Source organism: Pipistrellus hanaki (genome assembly GCF_964339955.1).
Source record: "Pipistrellus hanaki genome assembly, chromosome: 2".
In the NCBI taxonomy this organism is placed as follows: domain Eukaryota; kingdom Metazoa; phylum Chordata; class Mammalia; order Chiroptera; family Vespertilionidae; genus Pipistrellus; species Pipistrellus hanaki.
The window spans coordinates 165,971,589-165,991,242 of NC_140504.1; the positions used below are offsets into that span (position 1 = coordinate 165,971,589).

The 19,654-nt window shown below is 35.7% G+C and overlaps 1 protein-coding gene across 2 annotated transcripts in view; it reads right to left on the reverse strand.

The window, feature by feature from the left end:
* Positions 1-6,148: 6,148 nt before the first annotated feature.
* SPATA6 (spermatogenesis associated 6) overlaps positions 6,149-19,654 on the reverse strand; it is a 54,800-nt gene continuing 41,294 nt past the window's right edge. The window contains exons 10-13 of one of the 2 annotated variants that reach the window (XM_084873514.1): positions 18,631-18,815; positions 15,210-15,261; positions 9,228-9,319; positions 6,149-6,458 (exon numbers count right to left, since the gene is read on the reverse strand). In XM_084873514.1, coding sequence (XP_084729640.1) covers positions 6,278-6,458; positions 9,228-9,319; positions 15,210-15,261; positions 18,631-18,815 — 510 coding nt within the window. In that variant the 3' untranslated portion in view covers positions 6,149-6,277. Of the gene's footprint in view, positions 6,459-9,227; positions 9,320-15,161; positions 15,262-18,630; positions 18,816-19,654 lie in introns of both variants that reach the window. The other variant, XM_084873513.1, reaches the window with a different exon arrangement.

Below are 19,654 nucleotides of genomic sequence, written 5' to 3' on the forward strand. Positions count from 1 at the left end.
AAGGATGCTAAGAAAGGATAATCTCTTCAAAAAAAAAATGGTATAGCCGGGACCGGTTTGGCTCAATGGATAGAGCGTCGGTTTGGGGACTGAAGGGTCCCGAGTTCGATTCCGGTCAAGGGCATGTACCTTGGTTGCAGGCATATCCCCAGTAGGGGAAGTGCAAGAGGCAGCTGATCGATGACTCTCTCTCATCGATGTTTCTAGCTCTCTATCTCTCTCCCTTCCTCTCTGTATAAAATCAGTAAATTAAAATAAATAAATAAATAAATAAATAAATAAATAAATAAATAAATGGTATAAGTAAAACTGGATAGCCACATTAAAAAAAAAAGAAGAAGAAGAAAAGAAAAGAAATTGGACCTTTACTTACACCATACACAAAAATCAACTCTAAGAAATTGAAGATTAATGTAAGACCTGAAACTATAAAACTCCTGAAAGAAAACTTAGGGAAAGGTTTCTTGACACTAGGCAATGATTTATTGGGTATGACACCAAAAGCACAAGCAACAAAAGCAAAGATAGATAAGGGGAATCATATTAAATTAAAAAGCTCATGCACATAATAAAAAGCTAATATGCAAATCGACCAAACAGTGGAACGACCAGTCACTATGATGCACACTGACCACCGACACAGAATGCAGGAGCTGCCCCCTGGTGGTCAGTGCACTCCCACAGGGGGAGCACTGCTCAGCCAGAAGTCAGGCTCATGGCTGGTGAGTGGAGTGCAGTGGCAGGAGCCTCTCCTGTCTCCACAGCAGTGCTAAGGATGTCCGACTGACAGCTTAGGCCCACTCCCCACCAGCCTAAGCCATCATTTGGACATCCCCCGAGGGTTCTCAGACTGCGAGAAGGGGCAGGCCAGGAACCCCTCTCCCTGAGTGCATGAATTTCATGCACCGGGCCTCTAGTGTGTTAATAATAGCACAGTTTCAGTTACGTAAGTTGAGTAAATCCTATGGAATACTTTACAGCATGGTGCTTATAATTCACAAACAAAAATGGAACACAAGGAAACTCTGGGAGGCACTCAATTACCTTGATTGTGATGATGGTATCACAGGAGTTTGCAAGTGTCCAAATTCATCAAAATGTACATATTAAGTTTATACAATTATTTGTATATCAATTATACTCCCAATAAAGCTGTTAAAAAATGTAGTGCTGCCCCAACCACGTGGCTATTGGTTGGAGCATCATTCCGTACATCAATAAGTTATGGGTTTGATTCCTGATCAGGACACACCTAGGTTTCAGGCTTCATTTCCTGTAGATACCCTGTGGGGGTGAGTTTTGGAGGCAACCTATTGATGCTTCTCTGTCACATCTCTCTCTGTCATCAGTGAAGGCATATCCTCAGGTGAGGATTAAAAATGTATATATTTTTTAAAAATTTGTTCTATAGGAATGTGCAGTTACTCAAAGAGAATAACTAGGGCTCCACAGAAAGGGCATCATGAATCCTTCACCTGCCACTACCCCATACATCCACTCTGGTAACCATGAAATCATGAGTCAGACACATTTTCAGTGATATTCCTTTCATACCCTTCCACCAATTTCCAACCTAGTTCACAAAATGATCTCTTTATTTATTTTTAGTGTTAGAATGTTGGAAATCTGCCCCAGGTTTTACAGCATTAATGTGATTTCAGTTTGCATTGTAGTCTGAGGTTCTCTCTGAAGAGATACTAGCTAGCTTCATCATTTACAAACCTATGAACTATCACAAGCTGAGTATTTTTAACCACTTATCTGGTTGAGAGGCAAGTTGGGGTGAGATTCAAATCCAAGTTTACCATTGACTGGCCAACCACACCAGTTTGATCCTTCGTTACTGAGTCTATAACACTGAGATTACTCAGAGTGGTTGTGAAGATCAATAAGATAATGTATGTAAATCACCAAGCACAAATGGTGATCTTTAATAAATGTTACTTTTAATTCTCTTGTTTTAAAAATTAAAGATGACATGAAGGTGGGGATAGGAAGTGAAAAAAATGCCCTTTAAAAAATGTCATGCAGTTACTCTCCTTGGTTACAAGTATAAACTAGTTGCTAGCAACGGTATTGTCATGGCTTCAAAAATGCTGCATACATTCATATTCGATACAAATTAGAGCAGGATACATTCTCTCACACCAGGCTCATTTATGTCATTTTTCAGAGCTTGAATGCAACCTACTGAGATTAAAATTAAGATATTTGTAAAAGTGGAGAAAAAAAAAAAACCCTGCATTTCATCGAGACAGTTTTGCTTACATATTCATATAAATACCTTATTTATCCTACTAATTCTTAATTAATCGAGAGCAACAGTTTCTAGATTAAGTAAGTTGTTTACATCTGAATGCTGGAAGATAGAGGATTCATTTGCTCAGTCAAAGATGTATGGCTTTGTGAGTGACAGAAGATAAGACACTGGGAAAAAAATGTTTAAGGCTCATTTGGGAACCAAGACATTTGCATTTCATAGAAGGGATTTAGACTCCATTGGAACATAAGGTTCTAGGAACAATTACAAGCAATTGCTTTCTTGGTCTATTGCCTAACCCTGTACTTATCACCCTCTGAGCAGCAGTTTAAGAGCTGGCCCTGGTCACCTGGATGCCTTATACCTTAGTGGGTTAGCCAAGTAACATAAACAAAAAGGCAGGTTGATATATCGACTTCTTTTTATCTTAAGAGTACTCTTCTAAAAAATAGATTTCACACAGAAACACAAACTCTCTTACCTGAGGAACTTGATGACCAAGGCACAACTAAGATTTTGTCTTATCTTTAGCATTTTTATCTCCTTGGCTACAAGTATAAACTAGTTGCTAGCAACGGTATTGTCATGGCTTCCTTCCTTCCTTCCTTCCTTCCTTCCTTCCTTCCTTCCTTCCTTCCTTCCTTCCTTCCTTCCTTCCTCACCGAGGATATGTTTTTAATTAATGAGAGAAAGAGGAACAGAGAGAGACAGACAGACAGACATAGATGAATGTCAATGTGAGATAGAAACATCAGTGGGTTGCCTCTCATGTGCACCCTGATTGGGGATTGAAACTGTAACCTAGTTATGTGCCCTGACCAAGAATTGACCCTGCAACCTTTTGGTGTATGGGATGCTGCTGCAACCAACCGAGCCACCTGGCCAGGGTGGGACATCTTATTTTTCATATCCAGATAGAGTTAGGCTTTGTATTGTTTTTAGTGGGCCTTCCTGTATTTTTTTCATGCAGTTACTCAGCAAACACTGTATACCTACTATGTGACACAAATGCAGAGGCAAACCTAGAACAATAAGAAAGGACACATGAGAAAGTCATTGATAATTCAGTTTTTGTTTATCAGTTGTTATAATAAAGATATGTCCAGATTGTGGTGCTAGGGCTACAAAATGATACAAAATGAAAAAATATTTGTCTATAAGAACCTACAAAGAATATGATACAGTAAAAATGAGGAAATCCAAGATATTATACCACAATTGTTTATTTGCCTGACCTCTGTGAGTAGTCAAGGTAAGCTCTTAGAGTCCAAGAACCCTGACTTGTCACACTAACTCACGTTCAGTACCTTTGCGGAGGTGATCCATAGAAATACAGCAAAATTCACTTTTTGAATATCTGTCTCCTCCCCAAAACTTGCACACAAATATTTAACACTACTGTTTCCTAGCACTTCCTTATCTTTCACAGTAATCGATTATACAATTATAGAAATGTTGGAACATTTAAAGATCACTCTAAGTAACTCCTTCAGCAACTTATAGTTAAGGAAACTGAGGTCTAAGAAGGATAAATGATTTAACGAAGTTATATAAAAACTAGTGGAACCAGTAAAGTGGAAGACTCACTTTACTACCATTCATTTTTTTTAGTTAAATTGACAGAAGTAATCAGACACTTAGCACAGATGCCACATATCTAAATATGAGAGGATGTGGCTTTCAGAACATCACTTCCCGAAGCTCCCCCAAGACCACGTTTTGTGGCCTTTGTCAAAGTCGATGGCAGCTACAGGTACAATAAGTAATTTCTGTAGTACTTATTCACTTGAGAGAGATTCTATGGTAGCAAACATTTTCTTTGAAGTTCTTATTTGTTCTTTTTAACAAGCAGCAACTTTTAAATGGGCAAGTTTTTCATTTGTTTCCACACACACACACAAAAAAGAAAAAAACAGACCTAAATTTCACTGAGGATATAATTTTTTAAAAGCATTATTCAATGTTGACTATAAAAATGTTATTGTACAAAATGTCATTATATAACCTGATACCAGGGGTACCTAGTCCAGCATTTCCTCCGCTAGTGTCCACATGCACCTGTGGGTGACATTGAGAGGGTGTGGGAGAGGTTAAGGAAGACAGAATACGAGGGGGGAAATGGCCATGACAACAGATACTATTACATGCCTAACTTTGTTGAGAAAATTCTGGATTACTGCAATAAATAGTTAGTGAACACCAATAAGTAACTTGATGTTAGAGCAAAAGAGGTTTATGCCAGCATTTCTTAGCACCTCTAATACACTAGTGTTTCCTATGACTATGATGAACACATGTCCAAGTTTTAGCAGGACAGCCCCAGCCTGCAATGGCTGATTCAGCATTAACTGCCTCCGCTTCCACTCCTGTCATCCTACCCGTGACTCTGTATGTTTGGGGGAGGATAAATACAGTGCACAAAATTTCCTAAACTAATATGACGAACGCAATACTGGTATTTACATTTCTACAACCATTTCCTAAAACTGTGGTCCACAGGACCTGGCTCAGAAAATGCTTATCTATTGCATTCTCTTCACTTGATAGCTGATGGAAACTAAGGACCAGGGAATTAAAGAGATTCCACTAGAAAATTGCAGAAAGGACGAGAGCCGAGGACTCCTGGCTCCTATCTCTGATGCATTTTCTGACATATCACACTGCTGTACTACTAGTAAAACATTCTTAACATGATATTAACATTCTTAGCATGAAGTTCTAGTCATACTAAAAAATTCTTAACATGAAATTAAAAAGTCCTATTATTAGATTGCCAACATTATATTTTATCTTAATACAAAAATAAGTCACCCACTTTTACAAGTTAATTTAAATTTAAATGAAGCTTAAGTCAATTTTTCTCTTTTTAAATCATAGCTGTAGAATTAACAAGAGTCAGAGTCAATGAGAAAACACTACCTTGGAGTCAATTGCAAGCTTGTAAGACAAGTCCATCTTTCTCTTGGTCAGGGCACATAACTAGGTTACAGCTTCAATCCCCTAAAACTCTGTTCCATTCACTCTTGTGAAGGAGAGGTAACTGAGTTCTTCCTATCCTCAGAGAGTCGCTGGCCTCACAAGTGTGTGTTTGGGGGTTGGAGAAGGAGCTAATTTTATCAACCAACAGACTTTCCAGTGCCTACTACAAAGAGTTCTGCTGTAATATTTTACTTTCATTTTGGTTCCAAGTGGCCTTTAAAATATGGATACTACTACTTTCTTGGGTCATTTGATACCTATGAAAACTTTAAATAAATTAGTTTACAATATAATCCATGAGTCTCTACATGTTTGCTAACAGAGGCTATTTTCTGATTCAGTTTGTACCAAAGACATGGCTCTAGGAGAAAATCAGACAAAGAATTATATCTTTAAAAATAAGTTATTCAGATTGTGGGTCACACATGGGCTCTGCTTCCTAGGTAACTGTTCTGCATTTTAGGCAACTTAGAAACTTCTTTTAGAGAAGAGAGTGATTATAAAATCTTTTAAAAGAAAGTGATTTCTTGTGAGTTAAGAAATATAAATAAACTTTTCGAAGGAGAAAAAGTAGAAAATGCTGGTTAAAACTCCTGGGAAATTCATTTCTACACAGGATATCTTTTTGCTCATTAGTAAGAAAAGGGAGTTAATATTAATTAAATCTTGCTCAGACAAGATAACCAGTTAAGTACATGAAAATTACAAGGTGATTAAGGCAAAACATTTTTAGAGCGAATGCAGTCTTGGGTTTTCAGATTGTCACTGAGATGACATGTGACTGTCCTCCTCCAGTCACACTGGGCTTTGTGATTGTGTTGCAGAGCTCTGGCTTCTGGAACACAGCACTCATTTCTGTGATTAAAAAAAGGCTTGCCTATGAGAATGTACCGTTTGAAGAAATGGACGTATTCGAGTCTAACTACTGCACTCAATGAGAGCCACCTGTGTAAAAAAGAAAGGAATACAGATATTGATCACATCAAACGCTTTCATTGAAGTTGACATGGACACTCATACAGTTCATCGTGGATGATCTCAGAAGCTTTCCTGTGTATGAGAAACAGAACCACAGGCCTTTTTGTATAAGTTCCTGTATATCTTGTCCATGCTGTTCTCAAAGATGGGTCGGTGGGACTTTCCTTTGTAAGAGGCTGCCCTGTTGGACCAGTATTCACCATCATCCATTTGGAGAGTGCCACGTGGCCGCTGACATGAGCTATAAAAAAGAATACATGGGATTATAATAGTGAGACTAGACCAGAGGCACAACTGTCTAAATCAAATGTTGATGAAGTACTTCACAGGTGTGTATACTCTGGGCTAGAAAATTAAAGACAATAAGGCCTGTGCCTTTAAAGAGTGACACTGTTTGCTTGAAAACAAATTACTGAACACTAAAATGAAAATAGTGTCGGAGAGACAGGGTTTGAAAGGAATTCAGAGAAGAGAGGTAAGTGAGGTGTGGTGAAGCAGAGCGCAGAGGGTGCGCAAGGGCCAGTTACGAGAGTCAGACAGACCTGTCGCTGACTCACATTTAATCCATTAGAGTAGGGGTGTCGAACTCAATCAGAGAAGGGGCCAAAATCTAAAATCCAGCCTAAATCGTGGGCCGAATGGTTTACTGAACAGTCATAAACTGACAATGTCATAAACTGACAGCGGAGTGCAGTGATGACAGCGCGGTGCGGGCCACATTGCAAGGCCTGGCGGGCTGGATTTGGCCCGCGGGCCTTGTGTTTGACACATGTGCATTAGAGGCTGGGGACCTTGGACCACTTATTTAATCATCCAGAGTCTCATCTTCCTTGACACTATTTTTGCAGTTACTGCTTTAAAAACGAAAGAGAGTGTATGTAAGGTGCATAGCGTAGTTTTTAACTGACACACAGAAGTTATTAATTATGAGGCATGGGACTACTAAGTATTTTATATGTATTTACATATTAACTGACATCCTCTGAAGTTAGTAACTAGAAACTGAGACTCAGTGAAATGCAGTGACTTCCTATGACCACTCAGCTAGCAGGTGGTGGAATGGAAGGGGTGGTATGTCAGTGGCTCTGAGCCCTTTTTACTGTGCCAGGCTGCTGCTGTCCTCAGTGGGGAGCAGAAAATTAGACTCAACATGAACCACTTTTGGAAACAGAAGAGGGAGTATTTGAAGTGATAGGACTTACTGTCAATTTAAGAGTTTTGAAGGAAAAAAAAAATAACAGATAGAAAGCTATAAAATAGTTGTAGGGAAAAGGCAAGTTTTTCTGAAGTCTCAAAAGTATTTTTTAAAAAACATACCTAAGTTATAATTTTAATATCAGAAAAATTAAGTTTTGGGATCACCACAGTATCTGCTAGAAATAAAATGCTGGCTTTTTCAAAGACTAAGTTTTTTGGCACTGACCTACTTCAATAGATTAAGTACTTGTTATAGGTAAGACCTCTTAGGCATGCTAGAGATCATGAAGTTTGTACCATATAAAACGATATGTCCTGACTATTAAATTCTATAAATATTTTCTTCATATATGTATCTACAATCACATTTCACACAAACAATTTCTTCCCTAACTTATCAGTTCCATGATGTTACCTCCATTGTCAACTGTGAAATAGGAACTCTTGGAGTTGTCTAAAGATGTATTTGCTATTTTGCCTGAAGTCAATCTTCCCACCTGAACACTGTATAAAGGACCATGAAAAGGGGCATGAAGTGGCTGTATTACCATTTCAGAGCTTGGTAGTGTCAGTGATGATGCAGTGAAAACATGTACACACTCTCTTTGGAAAACAGTTTGGCATGATCCAGTAAGCTTAAATATGCAACTTCAACCCAGTAATTCAACTGCTAGATTCCCCAGCCAAATTCTTGCACAAGTGGACCATGTACGAAATGTTCATAATAGCATTCTTTATCTTTATTCTTAGTTATGCAGGACATTTTAAGTCTATGTATTAGATTTTTTTTCTTCCATTTGTTAATACTGAAGGTAGCTTTTTGACTATTTGTCACATCTTATTAATCAGATAGTGACCAATGGAGAAAAAATAAAAACTATACTCAACCCTGTGATACCTAAAAACATATTTGTAAAATTTAAATTACTCAGATTGAAATTCTGTTATAAATAATTTCATACTTAAAGCATTTATATTGAGCATATTCCTACTGTTAGTAAATGGAAAAAGATGCATAAGCAAACAGAAAACAGTTTATATCAATAGCTAATTTCTTAAAAGAACAACATAGCTACAATTTTAATTGACAGGTATAAAAGGCCAAATTTTATTCTAAACATGAAGTTCAAATTGCTTTTATCCTTCTCTCTTTTTATGGCCATCTCCCATCTATTTGAAGCATCACCTTATGTCTGGTCTTTAATTAGGACTATGCTCAAACAGGATGATGCTGCCAGAAGCTCTGAAGAGAACTGAGACAGACATAGGAGGTGCTAAAAGGAGGAAAGAGATCCCAGGGCCATGGAAATGGGTAAGGCTACCACAGCTATCTAAAACTTTGTAAAAGAGAGGAGATATGAAATTGAGAAGGAAGTCTACATGGGGAGTAGATTTTCCCCCATACTAACCCCCAAATCCCATAATATTGGAAGTAAAAGATTTCTTCCTAATTAATTTCATACTCAAAGGTGATGGAAGACATACAGTTAAGCATGGATATATAATAAAGCCTAAAATAAACCCTGGATATGCGGATTTGCAGAGAAGCCAAATAAACTAAAACTTTAAGTAGGATGAGAGCATCACCATTCATTGACTGTATTTGTTTTCATTGAAAAGTTTCCTTAATGCAAACATTAAAATATTTCAATGGGATTTTTCATAGTTAAATATTTTAAATATATAAAAATAATTAATTAATAATTGCTAATTTGAGTCTAAATTTCCCACAAATCTAGAAGATTAAGAAGCAGGCTATTTTTGTACCAATTATGAGAAAGAACTCTCTATAGAGAAGTAACCAAGTTCATACCTGTACTCGGGATCACTGTCATAGGCATAGTCTCTGTAGTAAAGACCTCTTTTCATTTCCAGTTCGTCTTCCTTCTCTAGTTCTCTCTCATCCTGAAAAGTATAAAGATTTTCATTAATTCATTTTATAACTAAAATGACACACATCTCTTTGGGAAATGCTCTCCTCCTCTCCCATTCTAAGAAATTGAATTAAATGTTTGGACATCTTAGGAAAGAAATAAAAGGGTAAGTCAGAATTTATTTTCTGTTCTGTAAGACTAACATAATTTTATTATATTTTTGCTAATACTATTTATCAAAGACTGGACACCTAGTAGATGTTTCTTGAATCAACAAGTGAAAGGATACTGTGTATGAAGATATGAACTAAGATGTGTAGTAATATCTTACACATTGTTATGTGGAATCAAGATACATGGCAACTCCTCCTTGTATAAGTAGCTTGTTCAGACACATTCAAGAGCACAAGAAATATATATATATATATATATATATATATATATATATATATATATATACACATATAAAAGCCTAAGCAACTGTTCTACTGTTCGACTAGTAGCTATGGTGCACACTGACCACCCGGGGCAGATGCTCAACACACAGGCATGGAAACATGGAACAAATTGATGAATCTCAGGAGGAAGGGGGGATAAGGAGGATGGGATGAGATTAACCAAAGATATATGCATACTAGAGGTCCAATGCATGGATTTGTGCATGGTGGGGTCCCTCAGCCTGGCCTGAAGGGATGGGGCCAAAACTGGCAGTTCAACATCCTTTGAGGGGTCCTGGATTGTGAGAGGGCACAGGCCAGGCAGGGGGACCCCACTGGTGCACAAATCTGTGTAGCAGGCTTCTAGTAGGATCATAGAGAGATAGCTTTGTAAAGTATATCCTTTATAGTAATTATTATCTTAATGTATGGCATTTACATAATTTAGTATCAAATATCTTTCTCACTGACTGGCCAATACCCTATTACCTACTCAAACTAGAAAAAAATAGAGAAAACTGATAACAAAAGGAACTTGTAAGCATAAATAGATTGCTATAAAAATTAGTGTTAATAAGGAATTCACTTTATGTAAGAAATCAACTGAAAATAGATTATGAAGAAAATAATTTTTAAATTTTGCTGAGAATATGAAATTGTGAAGAAAGCATTCTGGTAAAAATGTAAACAACAAATAAAAAGAATAACAGAAACCCTAACTGGTTTGGCTTAGTGGTTAGTGTCAGCCTCTGGACTGAAGGGTCCTGGGTCCGATTCGCGTCAGGAACATGTGCCTTGGTTGCGGGCACATCTCCAGTGGGGGGTATGCAGGAGGCAGCTAAACATCTCTCATCTGATGTTTCTAACTCTCTATCCCTCCCCTTTCCTCTCTGTAAAAAATCAATAAAATATATTTAAAAAATAAAAAAGAATAGCAGAAAATGTGAATATATTTAGAGTTATTAAAGCTTCTAGGTGAATTAAAACCTTTTATCCTTTCAATTAACTCATTTAATTCTATTAATGCCCCCCTCCTTATTTTTTGTTTATTATTCATATAGCTACAATGTCTTTCTTTTAGTTAGTGCTTGGATGGTATATATTTGTCCTTTTATTTTCAACCTTTCCTTATTACTAGTTTTTAGATCTTTTTTCTTAGATAGCATATATCTACTAGATGTTACTTATTTTTGCCCAGTTTGATAAATCAACAAAGTGAGGCATTCACTCTATTATCACAGGAAATGTAATTGGCTATCATGAATACAAAAGACACTACAAAAGAGTGAACGAAATTAAAAAAAAGTAATGTTTTCAATCTCAAGAAATATGTTGCAAGAACTAAGTAATTAAATATTAATTTAAAAATTCTAATGAATGACAATACTCTTTAATTTTATAAATACTAGTTGAAAAATTAATTTTTGACAACATTGTAATAAAAACATTGACTAAATTTTAAATGTTTATATATGAAAAAAAAACATACAAAAAGTACCTTTTAAAAAATCTGATTATTTATTAAATAAGACCCATATTTTTAGCTGGGTAGTTACTAGTCTAGACTCTGAGGACAGAAAGATAACTAAGACAGGATTCCTGCATACGTGTGGAACAACACTGCTATTCCATGAAACTCTATGGATAGAAAGGACCAAAGAATTATTAGGAGACATAATAAAAGACAAAATAAAGAAAATAAGGGAAAACTTTCTAATTAATGAAGCATTCTAAGAATAGAATGACTATCTTAAGAGGAAGTAAAATTACTGCATAGCACTGATACCCATTTAGATCAAGGATTTCATGGAGGGGAATTCTGCCCTGAGAAACAAAAAAGACTAGATGATCTTCATAGTTATTCCCATCTGAGTTTAAGATTCAATTTTGTGACATTGTATATGTATGTGTATGTGTGTGTGTGTATTTATACATATACATATAAACACACACACACACACACACACACACACACACACACACACACACACACTAGAGGCCCAATGCATGAAAATTCATGCACTGGATGGGGGTCCCTCAGCCTTACCTACACCCCTCATAGTCTGGGAGCCCTCAGAGTAGAAGGCAACCTGGTGATCAGGGGAAGGAGATGCCCCATCACACCTTGGCTGCTGCCATTGCCAGCATCACAAGTTTTGGCTGGCCCTGATTACCTGAGCCTTGGGTGGCCCTGGGTAGCTGGGCATCCACCATCCAAGGCTTGCCTGTGCCTCTGGCCAGCCCTGGGAAGCTGGAGGACTGAGGGGACTGTGCACCACCATCTTGTGGCTGTGGGTGCTTCCAACTTTGAGGGTGGGGCAATCAATTAGCATATTCCCTCCTTATTGGCTGTGGGTGCCACCATCTTTGAGGGTGGAACAGTCAATTAGCATATTTACTCCTTATTGGCTGTGGGCACTGCCATCTTTTGTGACAGCATGAGGGTCAATTAGCATATTCCTTCTTTATTAGATAGGAGATATATATATTCAGCACATACACATCTCTTATAAGAGTCCTTGTATAGTCTGTTTGTTAAAAGGTCAGGTTATATAAAAATAAAGAGGCCAAAACATCACATCTTATTATAGCTTACTGACTATGGATCAAGCAAACATTTAAAGAGATGTATCATTCTTGTCAGTGTCAGAAAATACATTCCCAGGACATAGAGAAGTGATTCACCCCTTATTCCTCATCCACATTCCCACTTACCAACATGCAAATACAGAAAAAGATGGACAGCAGCAATATTTGTTGCATCTAGGACTGAGGTACTTTTTATATGGATGTCATTTAAACCGTCAGTAACCACATCAAATATATTGAAACTAAAAAAAAAAAAAAACTTTAAAAATTGCCAAAGACACAAACTAAGAGGCAGAACTGAAACTTAAATCCAGATCTAACTTGATTCACATTATACTGCCTCCTAGAATGCAAATAAACTTGACTATGAAATCAAAACCTCTATCCCAGGCCATTAGATCATTCTCCTATATATGTGGTCAGCAAACTGCAGCTCGGGAGCCACATGCAGCTCTTTGGCCCCTTGAGTGTGGCTCTTCCACAAAATACCATAGCCTGGGCAAGTCTATTTTTAAGAAGTGGTATTAGAAGAAGTTTAAGTTTTAAAAATTTGGCTCTCAAAAGAAATTTCATTTGTCGTACTGTTAATATTTGACTCTGTTGACTAATGAGTTTGCTGATCACTGTCCTATATGAAAATTAGACCCAAATTCTTTCAAGCTGATATCTAGTTAAATTTTTTATGAAGGTATGCTAGAAGAGTATAGTCCAGAATTTCCATAGTTTTAATTATCCTTGGATAATAGCAGTACAAGACTGCAGAATGGAAAATTCCAGAAAAAAACAATTCATGAGTTTTAAATTACATATCATTCTGAGTAGCATGTTGAAATCTCATGCCATCTACTCCATTCCATTCAGAATGTGAATCACTCCTTTGTCCAGTGCACCTAAACTGTCTATGCTACTAGCCTGCTAGTAGCCTAGTAGCTGTCTAGGTTATCAGATGGCAGTGCAGTATCACAGTGCTTGTGTTCAAGTAACCCTGTGATGCTGGCAATGTGGATATACCATAGAGAAGCTGTCAAGTGCTTCCTTTAAGTGAAAAGGTGTAACTCTTGACTTAATAAGGAAAGAAGAAAAATCATATGCTGAGATTGTTAAGATCTATAGTAAGAACCATCTTCCGTCTGTGAAATTGTGAAGAAGAATAAAGAGATTTGTGCTAATTTTGTTCTTGCACCTTAAACTGATGAAAGGTAACCTGCAAGTTTGAGAAGCTCTAAAAACTTAACACAGAATTAATCCAACAAAACCACACCTAGGTATATAATGGTAAGCTTACTAAACACAAAGTTGAAGGCCAAATCTTAAATGCAGCAGAGGGTGGGAAAACATCACATTATTTCAATAACAACTGAGTTTTCAACAGAGACAGAAGAAGCCAGAAGATAATGGGATGGCTTCTTTAACAAACCAAAGAAAACTACTAATTTAGATTTTTATATCCAATTAAACTATATTACATAAAATAAAAACCAAGATGTTTTCAAACAAACGAAAACAGAACTTAGCCAGGAAAATGACATAAACATAAGAGTCATATAGGGAATTCTTCAAGCAAAAGGGAAATGATTCTAGAATCTAGATGGGAACATGAAATTACTGACAAGAATGAAGAATAATAGAAATGGTAAATATAAGCTTAAATGAATAAACAAAATTTGTCTCTTTCATATATGTAGAATTTAAAAAACATAGTAATAAACATACAAAAAGGAGATGGATTAAAAAGAGTTAATATTTTTAGGCCCTACTATGATTGGGGAAGTCAACAACAAAATAATTTGTCAGTATGCATGTTGAAATCTTTAGGGCAACCAATGACAGAATAGTAAAAAAATAAATAACAAGTTGATAAAAAAAAAAAAAAAAAAAAAAAGAATGGCAAAAAACACTTGTTAATCCAAATGAAAGCCCCATCAATTGACATAAAAATTCTGGATTTTCATTCTTGGGAAAGATTTTATGTGCTTTTATAAGATATGTACTTTAATGATAAAAAGCAAAGGATGGAAAAATATGGACTTTGCATACATTAGCCAAAAATTAATGTCGCTATAACTAGACTAACATCAGATAAAACACACTAACATCAGATAAAACACATTAAAATAATTCTAGAGATAAAGAGGGACATTGCACAACAAAATGCTCTCATCACAGTCTAAAATCTATATCCAACCAATGACATAGCCTCCAAATATGTAAAATATCACATAATCCAGTTATATCTCCAGGACTGAGTTTAATGCCCTACATAACACTCATGATGATTGTTTTTAAAACTAATAAATGGAAAAGGAATCAAACACAAAAAGAATATATAGTAATTATTTCAATACTGTCATTCATGTATACATTTTTGCCTTATCTCAAAAAATATTCTCATTTGATGTTCCCTAATATCAAACTTGGTAGATCTGCTCTGCTCTTTTCCTCTTTTAAACGTTTAATTAGCATAAAAATTAGATGGGTGGCTTCTTCAAATTATGTTTTTTCTTACCCTCTCCTTAATTTACCATATAGAATCAAATCTATTGGTAGGACATGGAATTGTTTTGAACTAGCCCAAAAAAGAAGAGTTTCTGTATTTTGAAGGATGTGAAAAAAATTATCATAAAGTCACTATTTACTGACTCTTTATGAGATAATAATCCCTGATTTTTGTTTGTAGTGCAGATGATTTGTGTCAAACACTTTGCATGACTCAGGTCAGGCAGGAAGTTAGTTATGGAGGTTGTATATTTTCCTTCCCAACGATGAAATATTGCAAACTTTAGCTTTCTGTTGTGGTTTATATGCCCAGTTATAAAAAGCCTTCAAGGGAATATTTTAGAAACTAACATAAAAATGTCTTTGATGAGCCTGATGTGATTTCAAGACATTTTTTACCCGGTCATGGATCTCATCGCAGTTTGAAGGTGAACACCAATCAGAATGGAATCTGTAGGCATAAAAAACAAAGGTGACTTGTAGTCAGAAGATGAGAAAAAAAATCTTTCCAAATGACAGACAGAGGAAGTCATTTTTTTCTTATCCCTATGTGATAATATATTATATAAAGATTAAGTAACATTTTTTTTTCTTTCAACCAAGCATAAGAGGCAGATATAAACTCAGGTTAATTCTCAGCTATAGTATTAAGCACTCACAATATATTCAATAGACTTAATAATAAACTTTGACTCGCCTTGTAGTAACATACCCATATATCTGACCATTCTAATAATTTACATACTTAATTCTTTAAAGCTTTGTCTCTACATAAAGAATATAAATTTTCATGTTAGAACAATAATTCAATGTAGAGTGCATTTAAAATTGGTTCTTATTTTCTAGTAATTGAATCATACTCAAACTATTTGGAAGAAATTCCTTTCTGCATACAGAATAAAACATCTTATGAAATGAAACAAAATATTTACAATAGATTAAAAATGTTGTTTATAATCCGATCATGTTCTTACTCCTTCAGACCACAGGGGAACATTTCAAATATTGAATCATCATGTTATACATCTGAAAGCAATATAATGTTGTGTGTCAGTTATGCTGCAATAAACAAATAAATAAAAAATACAGGGGAACATAAAAATTGAATGATCCCATCCCAATACAGATGGTATCATGTGTCTAGTCTCCACTATGATGTAAACGTATTTTTGAAAAAGTAAATATTGAAAAATAAGGAAGACAAAAGTATCTTTTATTAGAGTCTGAATGTTGAAATTGAAAATGTTGAAGAAATAAAGCAACCATTCCTCTTTCTTATATCCCTGACCAAACTCAAAACTGGCATTAATATTTAAGCTGTATAAGTAACAATAAAAATTTCTCGATCTGATTATAGTACATGTGCATAAAATGCCATTGGTAAATCCTTTATAAAGGAATGAATACTAAAATGTTAATTGGTTGCTTGAAATTTTGCTTTTTAATCTCCCAGTTTGTTCTTAAAGTTACAATTTTATATATTTACTCAGAGTATAGACTATTATGCAAGATAAATGATTTTCATAAACTGTTGTAAAGAATGTAATCTACAATGGATGATCAACTACATCTAAATTTTAACCTCCTGCACATTAAAAAGGAAGTATTACTGCATCTCTACAAATATCCTGGCAGACCTTACTTGCTACATATGTATGCATTTTGAAAATCTGAGATCCATATGTAGCTCCAACAGGACCCCATGGTACCTCCAAAGATACCATGAGAGGATCCACTAGTCTGTGCTGTGGTACAAGGAATGATTGTCTAACAATATTTTGTTCCACTTACAAAAATCAAAACTGCAAGCATGATGTAAAAGAAAATCAGTTCCTCTTAAATTAGATTTGCTAGTATTTCCATCTGATTTTAGTAATAATTCTACATCCTAATACAAAGGCTGCTTCTGAACTGTAACACATCAAATTAAAACCATTTTATGGTGTGAAACTCTATTGGAGGTGTTTTTAAAATGTGCTTAAGGCAAAAAACAAAAAAACAAAAACAAAACACAAACAAAACAAAAAACCTTTCACAATAAATAAAAAATTAATTTGCTTAGAGTCACTGATAACCGTTTTAAACATCTGTTTATTCATATACATGATTAAGGAGTCAGCATTTTACAGCAATGTTAGAGAAAACTTAATTAATTTTAATGGCTGTTTACCCAAATTCCTATAGCTGTATGTTTTGTCATACTCCCAATTTTTTCTCTGGGATATATATAACCTACATTTATAGCAGTTTAAATTCCAATGGATTGTATAAACATCCATAAATATCCTGCTGAATGACCTGAAAAGCCAGATCAGAAATGTCTCATATTTAAAGATGTGGTACTGAGTGCACTAAAGAATAAAAGACTAAATCTATATATTTTTTAGAAAATACACTCAAAGCACAGGTGTATAACCTCAGTGAAAGTCAATCCCCAAAAATTTTTTACTGTTTTAGATAAATTCAAAACTAACCTCAACCTTCCTCAAGTCATAGTTAAGTAATGTTTAATATTAGACTCACTCATTTCCTTCTAGAACCTCTATCCAGCATACAGTGACAGAATTTCAGAAGCAGTGATATGTGAACAAGCAAAGATGCTGCATGCTGACCTGAAAGACACCCCTGGAACAAGTGCTGAAATGTTTAAGGCTAGTAGGAGGTGGTTTGATAAATTTAAGAAAAGGGGTATTTATTTGTAGATTAAACAGTGCATTAGGAAGGAATGCATTGTGTCTAAGAAAAGTCAAAGGAGGGAATCATTTGTGGGTCTGGAATGGATTAATTCAATTTACATTATTTCTAATGGGAAAACCGATTTGATTTTTGAGCAAATAGCTTCTCCAACAGCCTTCTGAAACTAATTAAGTTTGAGAATGAAGTTCCACTAAACTAAGGGTTGGGTTGTTGTTTTTTAATGTGACAGCTATTGTTTTCTATGTTACTATTGGTGAGAGAGGCAAGCAATTCCCAACTTGGATTCAACAACAATAATAACAAAAAACAGATGAGGAGAAATTATTTCTTTCACATTAAAATTATAACTAGCAGCTAACTTTGGTTGCAAAGGTTTTTGTTTTTTTTTAGAGGAAGTGCTAGAATTTTTACATGATTAAGATTCTCTTGGGGAGTTGGAGGGAGGTTATTTGAGGAAATTAGTTACCATATACCAGCAATATATACATCATTATTATCACCAAAGAAAAATATAATGTATGCTATTTTTATACATATTTATATACATATGAATCTACTAAAAGCAAACTATCACACACTCTATTTTTCACTTTTATGAACTACTAGTAGCCCTGCTCATGAATCTGTGCCCCACTAGGTCACTGCCGCCCTCCTGTAGCTCCCCCCACCTCCCCATCAGAATTCGCTGCCCTACCCACTCCTGTAACTCTCCACCTCCCACTTGCTTGCTGCCCAGCCCCATCCTACAGCATTTCACCACCCGATTGTAGTTTTCTGCCCCACCCTCCTGCAGATCCATGATCTAATCCTTACTAGGTTGATCGTCAGGCCTCAGGGCATAATTAACATATTCCTCTTTTATTATATAGGATAGTATTTAATTAGGATTAAAGTCATCCTAATTACTAAACTCACTAATAATAAACTCACTTCAAGAGCACTGGGTTGGGGAGGAGTATCTCACACTATTACAATATACAATATGTTCTAAATAAAAACAATTCAAGGCTCTGAAAATCAAATTATACTTTTACAAATAATCACTTCACATATATTATTGCTACCTTCTCTTCTAGTAATGATTATTCAAAAAAGTAGTCCAGAAATAGAGACTAAGCATTACCTTTCCCTGAGGGAAGCTCGGTTTAACACAGGGCTTGGAGGATGCTGCATCGTCGTCGAGGGTGCTGAATGGACGAGTAAGGTCCTTGCTGAATGCCGGGACTTGCTACATGATCTTGGGCTCAAATACTCATCACACCTTTCCAAAGAGTCATCGAAGTCCATGCCATGGGGTGTCCTGATCACCTGCATATAAATATGTATACAGAATATATATAGTAACATTATACAAACACACACACACACACACACACGCACACACACACACATCCTTTGTAAAAATTAAAATGCCACTGCTATATTTAAAAGGTAAATTTCAGAATATAGCAATCATTCTTATTATAAGAACCAACATTAACTGCATCTGGATTGTTCATTCCACATGTCTAAAATTTATAAAATGTTATTACTATAAGGGCTTTTGAGGAAGGGTGAGGTACAGGTAGGGATATATATAAATATATCCATATATATATATATGTATGTATGTATGTATATATATATATATACACACAAAATACATACACACATATACATATATACATATACACACATATATACATATACATACACATACATATATACATATACATACACATACATATATACATATACATACACACATATATACATATACATACACACACATATATATATGTGTGTGTGTATGTGTATGTGTATATGTGTATATATATATATATATATATATATATATATATATATATATATATATATTAGAGGCCTGGCCTGGGACATGAAAATTCATGCACTGTAAGGGGAGTGCCTCAGCCCAGCCTGCCCCTTCTCACTGTCTGGGAGCCCTTAGGGACAGGAAATGACCCAGCAATCAGGGGAAGGTGGCACCCCCATCACACTTCTGCTGCTACCACTGCCGTTAGCACAAGCCTTGCCTGGCCCTAGTTACCTGAGCCTCAGGTGGCCCTGGGTGGATGAGCAGCCACCATCTGAGGCTTTCCTGCATCTTGGGCCAGCCCTGGGCAGCTGGGCAGCTGAGGGGTTGAAGG